At 37.1% G+C, this 13,367-nt stretch overlaps 1 protein-coding gene and 1 non-coding gene across 8 annotated transcripts; one reads left to right on the forward strand and one right to left on the reverse strand.

Moving 5' to 3' along the window:
* Positions 1–423: 423 nt before the first annotated feature.
* Positions 424–3,425, forward strand: MDA1 (Mitochondrial transcription termination factor family protein). Of its 7 annotated transcripts, none has more exons than XM_039027302.2 (5): positions 424–670; positions 1,002–1,169; positions 1,375–1,424; positions 1,552–1,764; positions 1,871–3,425. In XM_039027302.2, the coding sequence occupies exons 2-5, from the start codon at positions 1,096–1,098 to the stop codon at positions 2,953–2,955; spliced, it is 1,422 nt and encodes a 473-aa protein (XP_038883230.2). In that variant the 5' UTR covers positions 424–670; positions 1,002–1,095; the 3' UTR covers positions 2,956–3,425. The 7 variants fall into 7 exon arrangements, with proteins under 7 accessions (XP_038883230.2, XP_090168480.1, XP_038883231.2 ...); XM_090312354.1 differs by having other exon boundaries at positions 461–670; positions 1,057–1,169; positions 1,357–1,424; XM_039027303.2 differs by having other exon boundaries at positions 461–670; positions 1,057–1,169.
* Positions 3,426–8,990: 5,565 nt separating this feature from the next.
* Positions 8,991–9,097, reverse strand: LOC120080674 (small nucleolar RNA R71). Its single transcript, XR_005482624.2, has one exon. It is a non-coding gene; the product is annotated as a small nucleolar RNA R71 (small nucleolar RNA).
* Between the last annotated feature and the right edge of the window lie 4,270 nt (positions 9,098–13,367).

The raw sequence follows: 13,367 nt of genomic DNA on the forward strand, positions 1-13,367 counted from the left end.
AATGAAAGTGTGCAATCTTGTTTATTTATTTATTTTAGATAAAAAAAAGTATCAAATAGTTAACAAAAATGAAAGTAAGAGGGTATTGAAGAAGGGAGAGGAGAAAAAGATCGAAAATAGAGAGGTAAGACGATATTAACAATTTTTGTTTATATAATAGTAAGAGTATTATTTTTTTATTTTTCATTTTTAAATTTAATAGTATTTTTGAAACTTTTGAAAGTAGAGAAGTATTTTTGACATAAAATATTAATCGCTTCTAGTCAAAATTAACGGTAAGGATATTTTTAAATTTATTTTGAAAGTTTAAAGGTATTTTGAAGTTTTTTGAAATTTTAGGAACATTTTTTTAATGTAAAGTAGAAAGTTGAGGGACATTTTTTTTATAATTTAGCGATTTTTTTTTAACCTTCTATCTACCGCACCCGACTTGTCACTCTCGAGCTCGAAACTCGTCCGTCTTGCTTTGGCACATAATTTAGGTTATTATTTTACCTTCGTCTCTTTCATTCTCTCTTTCTTCTATCTCTGCCCTTCAATCTTAATCTCTCTTTCCGCTCACTCTTCTTCTTCTTCTTCTCAACCATTCTTGTTCAGTCACTCAGCTTCTCTTTCGATTCTCCCACCCACTTTCTGATCTTAACCATTCTTCTGCGGAGCTTCAATTTTGGTAAGTTCCATCCTTCCCTTCCCTTCTCTCCTTCATATCTGCAATTCGCGATTAGAAAACACTTGCACTAAGAATTAGTAAAGAACTTCTAAATATTGAAATACCCAAAATCAAGGCAAGCTTAATGGTACATAGTAAAACATGTAAAAGGAGGTTGGTTATCTGTTTTTGCTAGTAATGAGATTGTGAATATTAAATTTGGCCGACGTAGTTGCCAGCGTATCTGCCTGCATTTATTCACGTTGTTTGATTCTTACTTTTGTTATACTGGGGGTTTTTCACTTTTCTGGGAGAGTTTTGCAAATGGGTTGTCTTTCTTTTTGGTTCATAGCTAGGTCTGCGGCTGATTGCACAAGTGACTCACTGACTGTACCGTTCAATTTTAGTCACTCAATTCAGAGAATCATTTGCGCCAAAGCTTAAAGATGAGAGCTGCTGGTTTGCTACACTTCGCCCGTGTCTTCTTCATGTCAAATCGTAGTCTCATCACTACTCAAAGGTACCCTTCGAATCTGTATTTTTGAGCTTGAATGAATATGTCTTCACTTATTTAACAGATTTGCATGTGTTTCTTTCTCTGGTTTGTTTTGAGATATGTTCAGTGAATAATTTTAAGTTAGAATGTTTGCACGAGCTGCCCTATCTATGATTCTTTGTCTGTCACTTATTGAGAATGGGTCATCCAGAAGTTTTGTTTTATATAGGGTTCAGGTTTCATTCCCAAGGAAACCCTTTTCTTGCCGAGCAAAATTTGGTTAGTGCTTCAGTTTGAAATTCCATTGATGTTGTCATTGACTTGTTGTAGTTACTTAATCTCTTGATGAAGTCATGTGGTCTCTTGACCATGCTAAGTACTATGTTTTGATGATCTAAAATAACAGATTCTGAGATTGATGGATCAGCCAACATAAAGATTGTTTCTCCAGCCCTTCTAACAGCAGAAAAAGAAGAGGCCAAGGCAGTTTTAACCTTGTTTTTAAAGAAACAAGGTCTAAGCAATGCAATTGCTGCAAGAACAATAAACAAGTCTGATCTCTTCATTGACCATCTTGTCTTGAGGCTTCATTTGATTCATAAATCTCGGTATCTAGTAGGTACAATTTTAATGTACTTGTTATCACCAATCACAGTGCATTTGATTTAGTTGGATAAAGAAATGACAATGCCAGAAACTATAATCTAGTTCATATGACTATGCAGGACGAGAGTTGACTACACTTGAGATTAGAGATGCTTTGAATCCTTATCTTGAGTCCCTTTTTGAAGAGCATGGGACTCATCTCGTGCATGCTGTAGAAAACTTTCCGAATCCTCCTATTAAGGAAAAAATTGCTACTAGAGTTCCTGTCTCAAATTCAACAATTGACACGAAGAAGCTGAGAGCCATCTCTCGAGTGAGTGAAAAAGGTCCTACTGGAAAGCTCCGACCTCAGATACTTTACCTGATTGAGCATGGCTTAAATCTTGATCAAATTAAAGAAATTACTCGCAGATTCCCAGCATTTGCTTACTACAGCTTGGAGGGGAAAATAAAGCCTGTGATCGAGTTTTTTCTTGATCTTGGAGTGCCAAAATCTGATATCCCTGTTATCCTCAACAAGAGGCCTCAGTTATGTGGAATTAGTCTGACTGAAAATCTAAAACCAACCATGACATTCTTAGAAAACTTGGGCGTTGACAAGAAAAAATGGGCAAAAGTGATATACCGTTTTCCAGCTGTTCTCACCTACAGCAAACAGAAGGTTGAGACAACTACTAGTTTTCTTTATGAAATGGGACTCTCAGAGGAGAGCGTTGGTAAAGTATTGACCCGTTGTCCAAACATCATAAGTTACAGTGTTGAGGAAAAGTTAAGGCCCACGGCCAAATATTTTCACTCACTAGGAGTTGATGTTGCTGTCCTTCTCTATCGTTCCCCGCAGACATTTGGTCTTAGTATTGAGGCTAATTTGAAACCAGTGACACAATTTTTCTTGGAGAGGGGCTACAGCATGGAGGATGTTGGAACCATGATCTCAAGATATGGAGCCTTGTATACTTTCAGCTTAGCTGATAATTTAGTGCCCAAATGGGATTTCTTTCTAACCATGGGGTATTCAAAATTGGAGCTTATCAAATTTCCCCAATATTTTGGTTACAGCTTGGAGGGGAGGATTAAACCAAGGTATGCAATTATGAAAAAGAGCCAGGTGATGTTGTTACTGAACCAGTTGTTAACATTATCAGAAAGTGACTTCATCGAGACTGTGAAAAAGAAAGTGAACAAGTTGCTTCCCAAGAATTGACTGACTTTCTGTAAGAACAAGAGTACTATACTGGGAAGCTTTTATGATGACCTATATGATGTCCGGCCTTGTAAGTAATTCTCTTGCAGTGCTTTATCTGCAACAAGAGTTACCGTGTCTTGGGATGATCGGAATTCTGTCATTTGGTCTGGTTATAAGAAGAGATTAAAGTATCATGTGGTTCATTTTCCAGATCTACACCTTTCATCTTACTGTGAACTCTCATGAGTTTTCATACGTGGATATGGAAGACAATGCCTGGGGCGAGTTCTGTGTACCTGGCCTGGAGATGCTTTCTTGAATCTTGATTTGATCTATCCCTTTGGTCTTGATTTTTATTCTTATATTCATCATTTCCCACCAATGTAATAATTTTAGTACTCGAGTCTTGGTCTGTACAAAACTTTAAATTTTGGGAAAAATGTGAATTCTATATTTCTATATAAAAGATAATCTTCTCATTCTCTGAACTTCATTCAGCACACAAGCATTTGAACCATCGTGGCCTGTTCTAATGGTAAAAAAATCACGGGTTTTTAATAAATAATTCGAGGGAATGGGTCCAATCTCATGGTGGCTATCAATTTAGAAAGGTATTTTGTGTATGATCTATGATTCAAAAATTATTTCTAATACATGTTAAATTGTGAAGGGGTTGTAGGCTTGTAAATAAAACTACTCGTATTGAAACTAATGAAGCTACTTGCCCTTAGGAAAACAAACGAAATATAAATAAAGGGTGAATTATTTCTTTAATATTTAATAGTTATTTGGTTGATATTTATTTTTAAGTGCAAAAAATTTGTTGCAACCTTTTTTTTTAGTATGAGTGTTGGATTTATATATTGTAACGTCCTACTTTCTAGGATGGGTGTTGATTTACATGCAAATATAAATCTCAAAACGACTCTTTCATAAAATTTAACTAAATCTAAAAGAATTTCATAAAATAACTACTATTATAAAATCTAGAAAGTGACATAAGATCATTCTTCGGGATACCTCTAACTCAAGTTTGAAATAATTTAAACAAATAAATAAACGAATAAATAAATAAATAACCAAAGAATATTGAATGTTTGACCACTAAACCAAAACATGCCAATTTGAGAAAATAAGTGCAGAATCGATGTCAAGTCCCAAGGCTCCGTCACAGATTCCTCTTGTCATTTACTGTTTTGTCCTTTCCTTTACCTAAAAAATATAGAAAAGAGTGAGTATAAGAATACCCAGTAAGTGACCCACTACTAGGTCCACTAGGTTTATAGGTTAATATCCCTATCACGACAGAGGTGTGCATCTCGGCATAGACATAGACATAGGCATAAGGAGCAAACCCGAAGACATGCTTTCATAGGAAGTAACTCCGAAGAGACACCATAACATAATCGTAGGTGGTGATCCCATATGTAACGACCCAATCCCCTAGGACTCAAGTTAGGCCGTTACTATACATATGCATGCATAGAATTTCAAATGACATATTTTCCTAATGAAATAAATGCTAGATAAATAAAGTCAAATACAAGATTTCCATTAAAACCAAAAAATAAAAGTTCAATAACAAGTACCCATAAGTCATAAATAGATATAAATAAGTAGAACTTTAAAAGACTGAAACTAATTCCAAATGGTGAGTTTCAAACATCAAGACTGAAAGTTTAAAACATAAAAGAAATCTTAAGACATGAGCAGAAGCATAAAACTGGTGCCAGTGGCTCGATCATGGATTCCACTTGTCATTCGCCGATGTATCCTTACTCTTACCTGAAAGATAAAACATGAAAATGATGATGTTGAGTTTTATGTCTTAAAACTTGTGATTTGTAAACAATAAAATCATTCTGTAATTCAATAACGTTGTTATTGAATATATGAATTGTTTATTTCATTTTAGAAATAAATCCAATAAACTAAAAAGATCCATGACTATTATATGAGTACTTGAACTTTATGTGGAGACATAAAAGTGGATCAGGTTCGAGTAAATAGTCAAAATGAACTATAGTATATGAATAAGGTTGGGTTCTTTATTCTGGTAACCCTATTGGATGCAATCCACTCTGTAGTTATTACAAGAAGTTGTAAAGTGCTACAAATGAAGTGATCATGATTTGTACATGTGATGACATGAGGAATGAGGGTGTCATGTGCAATGAGTTTGCACAAGATTGGACCACGAAGTAAGTCACTCTTACTTTATAATGTTGTTTACTATTTAAGACTGATTATTTCAAAACGATGACCTAGGTAACTTGACCTTAATTCTGAGCTAACTATGAACTCCTGTTTATTCGGGATTATCCTTAAATTTGCATAAGTGAGGGTTGGTTCAACAACGCCAGCTCAATAAGCCTCCTATTTCAGGAGTAAACCGGGTAGATAGCTGGGGACAAAGGGTGCGAGATGGAATTCACTCCTACTCGTCTTCAGGGATAGTAGAGAGGTTGTTCTCTTAAGTGCTGACTCCGGGTCTTGAACAAGGGGTCCCACCCTCTCATCAGCCCGAGAAGAACTCAGTTTGATGATTGGATCACTAATCAACTGTTCATTAGAAGATCAGTGGGACTTAAGGAACAAGTGGTAATCTCGGGGTAGAATAGAATTTTGACCCAGCCGTTATTACGAACAACCTGTGAAGGGTTAACTTACTAATTATGGTTATATCGAGTGGACACAATATATCTACAATGAAGGGAGTGCAACTACGAGCTTTAGTAGAGTAACCCAGTAGTTAATGAATAGGGGTTAATTCGGTGTAAAGAGTTTAACCAATTAATCTCAGATCGTTGAAGCCCATGATCTGTAGGTCCATTGGGTCCCTCTACTAGATTACAAATGAATTAGCCTTAGAGTAGTGTGATAAGTTGATTTGAAACATTCAAATTAGAATTAAGGAAATTGGTAATTATATGTGATATAATTCCACGTTTAATTTTAGAATTAAATGGAATCGGAGAATCGATTAATATTTAAATATGATTTAAATATTAAATTCATGAATAAAGATTCATAGTAATGGAATTGGTGACAAATTAATTTAATATTTGATATTAAATTAATAAAATTATTTAATTACTTTATTAATTTTATTAGAAAATTAATAAAATCGTTTAATTAATTTATTAATTTTATTAGAAAATTAATTATTGAATTAATTTTTTAAAATTAATAAAATTTCATTTTTGGATTAAAATGGTTTTTTGATTTTGGAAATCAAAATAAAAGAAGAAATTTGGAAAAATAGAAAAGTGAGATTTTCCCATTTTCTTCCTAGCAGCTCACACACAATTTCATTCCTATTTAGCTCAATAATTCAAGCATGAGCTGTGATTCATGCAAGGCTGTTAGTTGTATAAAAGTCATGCAATATAAGGCTGGAATTTTGAGTGGAAAAGAGAGAGCAATCGTTGCTAAAGCTGAGAATTTGTGCTGAAGAAGTGTTCTTCACACTGTGAAAAACCAGTAACCTCCTCTTTAATTCCCCTCAATTCAAGCTTATTTTGAGTCTCACAACTCAATCTAAGATACTAAGAGAATAGTAGGGAAGACCTTGTGGTGGTTCACACCCAAAGAAGAGAGAGATTGCAGCTAGAGTTTGTGAATCAAAGGTACTTCAAAGTTTAGTGTTGAAACTATGTTTTTAGTTTATGAGTATGTGATAACTGGTAGAAATACAAGTTATTACAGCTCGAACAAGTAAAACAATGAGAGAATGCGAGGTTAAAATAGGCAATATCATGTTTGAAAGCACCAAACTAAAAGGAATTGCGATCGCGAGTGCTCATCGCATAAAAGCAGTTAATTTACGTATTTTATGCAGGTACAATGCGATGGCGCATATGAAATTGCGGTCCAAAGGCACAATGCGACAGCGCACTTAAAGTTGCGATCGCAAGTCATGCGATCGTGAGAAGTTTCTTAAAAAAGTGATCGCATAAAGACCTTACATCAAGGCGACAACATAATAAATCATGATGGGACATAAAGCTGATAACAGTTGATTCCACATTCAGTTGACAAGCCGTTAAAAGCCACGCTGTAGCAAGTACATTGAATTTTTGGTGACTTTTAAACGGCGGAACAGAGTAGGAAAATTAATGCCGCCCATCATTGTAATCATTTGCAAGAAAAGCTGCTTCACCTTGAATCTATAAATACTGAATACCACCAGAGAGAAAAGGGGTCGATCGATCCACACACATACATATACATATACATAGAGAAAGGAGAGAGCAAGGAGACGAGGCGAAGCCGAGAGAAATTGCTCCGAACAAATCGAGAGACTGCCGGAAAGCAATACAAAGGAGAGAGGGTCAACCCTTGCGAGAGCAAGAATTCATAACTAGAACAGAGTTGAAGTGATAAAGAGCAATGTAAAAGGCCACGGGAAGCAAGACATTGCTTACCGAGCTTGTTATCTCTCAAATCCATTTGTTATTTTGTATTCAACACTTTATTTTCAGAAAATGGAAACTTCATTTCGATTTATGTTCAATCTCTCCACACCATGCATAAGTAGCTAAATTTTTGAATGGGTTGAGAAGTACTTAGCTAGCATGACTTAAAATTTACATTTTATGCGATCATCTTGTCTTATGTATGCATCATTCACCTTTTGGACATACTTGAGAGAGTAGTCTAAAGATAGAATCTAGGCTTGAGAGAGTCAGATTAGAATCTAGGCTTGAGAGAGTCGGATTAGAATCACATATGCAAGAGTAGAAACTTAGACATAAGTTCTGTTGCTATTTACACATCACATGCGCCCTAGAAATAGGAATGGGGGTATGCGGTCACCTTGTCTTATGTGTGCGTCATTCATCATTTGGACATACTTGAGAGAGTAGTCTAAAGATAGAATATAGGCTTGAGAGAGTCGGATTAGATTGTATAAGCAGGAATAGAGACTTAGATATAAGTCCTATCGACAGTTTTCGCATATACATCGCATGCGTCCTAGAAATAGGAATTATGGCTTTCTGTATTGAGAAATGTAGTACTGTTATTTGTATATAGCTTGATCGTATAACTTGTGCACAATCTTGGAAAATGTTAGCTAAACCCCTTCTCAACCCCTTCATCGCATACTTATTGTACTCTACACTTTCATCACTCCACGTTCAACTTTGTCGCATAGGAAAAATCTAAAACAAAACAGTATCCACTTCTTTTTCACGCCGCAATAGAATCAAAGAGTTTGTCGCATATCTACTTAGTAGTCCTTGTGTTCGACCCTGGACTTACCAGAAAATCTAAGAAAGCTTATACTTGGGCTTTGTTAGGAAAACTTGCATGACCATCCATAACACACACATCATCGCATACTCACACCATCGCATCATAATTCTATGCATCAAGTTTTTGGCGTCTTGCCGGGGACTACGGTATAGATTGCGCTAACATTAAACCTCTTTGATCTTTGCAGCTTTCGACCTCTGCTGCATTGCCATTCCTTCGGTAAAGGAAGAAGCAAGCATCGCATGAGCGAAGGACACCCTCTTGAGCCCAACTACGACCCAGAGATCGAAAGAACATTTCACAGAAGATAGAAAGACAGACGTAGACAACAAGGAAGAACTCACAAAATGACTGAACAACCTGAAGAACGAGCCGCAAATGAAAACAACATAATGGCAAAGCCTATCCTACTGGAAAATGATCGTAATAGACCCATTCTGGACTATGCGTCACCAAACTTGTATGATTTCTCCCCAGTAATCATGAGACCAGCATTGGATGGATCAAGGTTCGAGATGAAGCCGGTAATGTTACAAATGATACAAACAGCAGGACATTTTGGAGGACGACGTGGTGAAGATCCGCACACCCATCTACGAAGCTTCATTGAAATTTGTAACACTTTTGTGTTCCCTAATATCTCCGCTGAAGAAGCTCGACTCACGCTATTTCCATTTTCACTATGCGATAAAGCACGAACATGGGCATACTCCCTCAAACCAAGAGAGATAACTTCATGGGAACAAGTTGTGGAGAAGTTTATGAAGAAGTATTTCCCTCCTACAGAGAATGCCAGAAGGAAGAAGTTAATCACCAATTTTGAACAAGAAGAAGATGAATTGCTCAGTGACGCATGGGCGAGATTCAAGAGACTAGTGCGCGACTGCCCACACAATGGATTGCCGGATTGCCTCCAAATGGAGATTTTCTATCATGGACTAAATTCTGCATCGCAGACAGCTGCCAATGTGGTAGTAACAGAAGGTCTATTGGACAAAACTTATGACAAGGAAAAGAACATTCTTGATCGCATCTCGAAAAATCACGAAAATTGGCAAGAATGCGATCAACGAGTAAAACCTAGAGAAGGTAACACAAATAATGGTGCCATCACATCATTGCAAAACCAGATGAATGCGGTGATAAATTTATTACAGGGCATCGCAATAAAAAATCGCATAACACAAAGAGGGCAAGTCAACGCAATAGAACAGACAAGCACCAGCTGTGCTACATGTGGAGAATCGCATTCAGTTGAAGAGTGTCCACGAAATCCGCAGTCGATCTACTTTGTCAAGAAGAACCCTTTTTCAAACACGTACAACCCCGAGTGGCGAAAATTTTGCTTGGAAAAATAACCAACAACAAGGCTATCAACCTATGGCACAAAAAGAAGGACCACCAGGATTTTTCCAAAGAACTAACGGTCAACAGCAACAACAAGCCAACAGCTCTCAAACACCACCATCATCCTCTCTAAAGAACCTGTTAAAATAGTACATCGAAAAGAATGAGTTGGTCCTCCAAAACCAGGCGACTTCCATCCGCAACTTGGAAATCCAAATAGGATAGATTGTGGGAGAGCTGAAGAATAGACCGTAAGGGACACTACCGAGCTCAACTGAGCTCCCACGCAACCTGGGGAATATAGGGAAAGAACAATGCCTAGCAGTCACACTAAAAAGCGGAAAGGCGACAGTGGAAGTTAGGAAGGAGCTTAACAGGACCAATTCAAATGCGATGGAATCTAAGAAACCATTGACCCAAACTAAGTCAGAGGAGCCTAAGGTTATGGAACCTGAAGAACCTAAAGATGCGATCACCTCTAAGCCTTCAGACCATGGAACAATAAAAGTACAGCTACCTCCATTCCCTCAAAGATTGAAAAAGAAGCAAAACGATGAAGGTCAGTATCATCGCTTTCTAGAAATATTGAAACAACACATAAATATTCTATTTACAAAAGCGATAGAGCAGATGCCGATGTATGCCAAGTTTTTGAAGGATATTTTTTCGAAGTAGAGAAGCATAGGAAAATTCGCCACGGTGGCATTAACACAAGAGTCAAATATTATAATCCCACCAAAGATACGCGACCCAGGCAGCTTTACGATACCCTGCTCAATAGGAGGGATCTACATTGGTCAAGCATTATGCGATCTTGGGGCAAGCATCAACTTAATGCCCATTTCAATCTTCAAACAATTGAATGTAGGTCAGCTGACACCCACGACGATAACTCTCCAACTTGCAGATAGGTCCCTGATACACCCTGAAGGAAAATTGAAGGATGTCTTGGTCACAATCGACAAATTCATTCTACTTGCAGACTTCATCATTTTAGACTATGAAGCGGATATAGATGTGCCAATCATATTGGGACGACTATTCTTGTCTACGGTCGTGCTCAAGTAGATGTGCACAAAGGAGAGATCACAATGAGCATCAATGGAAAGAAGCTCAGGTTTAAGGCGATCAAGATCCCAGAAGATGAAGGCTTACTAGATTCCGACGATAAACACATTTGCGTTGAAGATGGGGAGGCCAAGGAGGAACATGAAGAAAGAGAGGATGTGACAGCATCCTTAGAAATCTGCCATGCAATTAGTGAACAATGAAGAAAAATTGAAGTTGAATGAAGAAAGAAAAACACAGAAACCCTATGCGTTACCGAAAGAAAAAGAAACTGCGCTGCTCAGTATTTGGAAGAAATGTATTAGAGCAATCGGAGGGATGCGTGCAAATATCAGAAGCTATAACCAGATTATGATCGCACCAGAGGAGTAAGAAAATGAGAGAAAACCTCTGTGGACCTGTGGAAGCCAGAATGAAGAAGAAACGTGTAGTCCCTGCGTTGATAAGCGACACACATTCATTAGGGACGAAGTATATCCTTTTTTTAGTATCCTTTTGTTATTTTTCTTTCATGAATCTATCGTAATTTTTGCATGATTACTACTCTTTATAATTGTCAACTCTTTCTTTCATACCTTTTATCCTCTTGATATTTATCACTAATCATAGTAAACGATTGCGATGGAGTAATGCGATAACCTCAAACATGCGACCAGTTCGATCAGCCCATCGCAATCAAAGAATCAGCCCACGCAGGAAAGGATGTGATAAAAAATGATGCGGGCGACAAAAATTTGGGGGTTGTGTCTTTCCTTGCCTCATCTTATTTCAATTTTTCACTTCTCGCATTTCAATTTAATATTGCTAAATTCTACTATCGCATCCTCTTTAGTTTGACTCAATCTTGAACTTTTGATTACTTTATTTAATCGCCGCATTCACCCCATGCCAATTATGACTTCAATGATGAAATTCATGCCTTTATTTCTTACCGCATGTACTAGAGTCAGATTAATTTTAGGACAGCCAATTCATGAAACATTTCTAAAATTTAGCGGTCTACCAACTTTCCTTCAAAACCATTTTTACGAAATTTCCCAAGTCCTTTGCATGAGTTATTTCGTCTCTCAACAATGAGGACATTGCTATGTGTTAAATTTGGGGGTGCTAGTAATGTTATTTTCAACCTTGTTACTTTTAGAAATTCGATTTAAAAAAAAAAAAATTATATAACGTTGAGATCGGATCCTGCTCGTAGTTAGATGTCCGCATGACACCCGTGGGGGCAAGCCAAAACGAAGGTGGGAATCATGATCAATGCATAAACTAAGTGATCGCAAATCCGCTACCAAATAAAGAGATGGACATGAGTTTTAACTGAGAAAGAGCACCTTGCTCGTAGTTGGATGCCCGCATGACACCCGTGGGGGCAAGCCAAAACGAAGGCTGGGCACTCGGATCAGTGCAAGATCACAAAATAAATATCTGAATCGCGCAAGGGTCAAAATCACTTGAACACCCTGGTGTGAGAGAGTTTAAAATAAATCATGCGATGTCCTGGAAACAAGTAAAGTTTTTTTTTAAGGCTAAACTTGTGGTCCCTAAAGATTAAAAATATTTTAGGAAGAGATCAGGATAGAAATTAAGAAGGCATTCGTTCATGAAATTTGAATAAGGCACCTTGAGAAGTCTAGGTAGGGTAAAGGCGGTTAAATTTTTAAAGAAAATCTTTAGTTTATGCTTGAGGACAAACATTGTTTTAAATTTGGGGGTGTGATAACTGGTAGAAATACAAGTTATTACAGCTCAAATAAGTAAAACAATGAGAGAATGCGATGGTAAAATAGGTAATATCATGTTTGAAAGCGCCAGACTAAAAGGAATTGTGATCGTGAGTGCACATCGTATAAAAGCAGTTAATTTACCTATTTTGTGCAGGTACAATGCGATCGCACATATGAAATTGCGGTCCAAAGGCACAATTCGACAGTGCGCTTGAAGTTGCGATCGCAAGTCTGCGATCGTGAGAAGTTTCTTAAAAAGGTGATCGCATAAAGACCTCGCATCAAGGCAACAACATAATAAATCATGATCGGACGTAAAGCTAATAGCGGTCGATTTCACATTTAGTTGACAAGCCGTTAAAAGCTACACTGTAGCAAGTACATTGAACTTTCGGTGACTTTTAAATGGCACAACAGAGTAGAAAAATTAATGCCGCCCATTATTGCAATCATTTGCAGGAAAAGCTGCTTCACCTTGAAATCTATAAATACCGAATGCCACCAGAGAGAAAAGGGGTCAATCGATCCACGCACATACATATACATATACATAGAGGACAGAGAGAGCAAGGAGACGAGGCGAAGCCGAGAGAAATTGCTCTCGAACAGATCGAGAGACTGCCGAAAAGTAATACAAAGGAGAGCAAGAATTCACAACTAGAACAGAGTTGAAGTGATAAAGAGCAATGTAAAAGACCACGGGAAGCAAGACATTGCTTACCAAGTTTGTTATCTCTCAAATCCATTTATTATTTTATATTCAACACTTTATTTGCAGAAAATGGAAACTTCATTTCGATTTATGTTCAATCTCTCCATACTATGCATGAGCAGCTAAATTTCGGAATGGGTTGAGAAGTACTTAACTAGCATGACTTAAGATTTATATTTTATGCGATCATCTTGTCTTATGTATGCATCATTCACCCTTTAGACATACTTGAGAGAATAGTCTAAAGATAGAATCTAGGCTTGAGAGAGTCAAATTAGAATCGCATAAGCAAGAGTAAAAACTTAGACATAAGTTTTGTT

The sequence above is a fragment of the Benincasa hispida genome, chromosome 3, assembly GCF_027475165.1.
Source record: "Benincasa hispida cultivar pf3 chromosome 3, pf3_genome.v1.1, whole genome shotgun sequence".
Taxonomy (NCBI): domain Eukaryota; kingdom Viridiplantae; phylum Streptophyta; class Magnoliopsida; order Cucurbitales; family Cucurbitaceae; genus Benincasa; species Benincasa hispida.

What these genes read in the sequence shown, in the direction of transcription:
- MDA1 (XM_090312354.1), top strand. Translation starts at nt 1,096, where the DNA reads ATGAGAGCTGCTGGTTTGCTACACTTCGCCCGTGTCTTCTTCATGTCA. An exon ending in AGTCTCATCACTACTCAAAG is followed by an intron (nt 1,170 to 1,356) that starts GTACCCTTCGAA and finishes TGGGTCATCCAG; the next exon opens with AAGTTTTGTTTTATATAGGG. An exon ending in TTCTTGCCGAGCAAAATTTG is followed by an intron (nt 1,425 to 1,551) that starts GTTAGTGCTTCA and finishes CTAAAATAACAG; the next exon opens with ATTCTGAGATTGATGGATCA.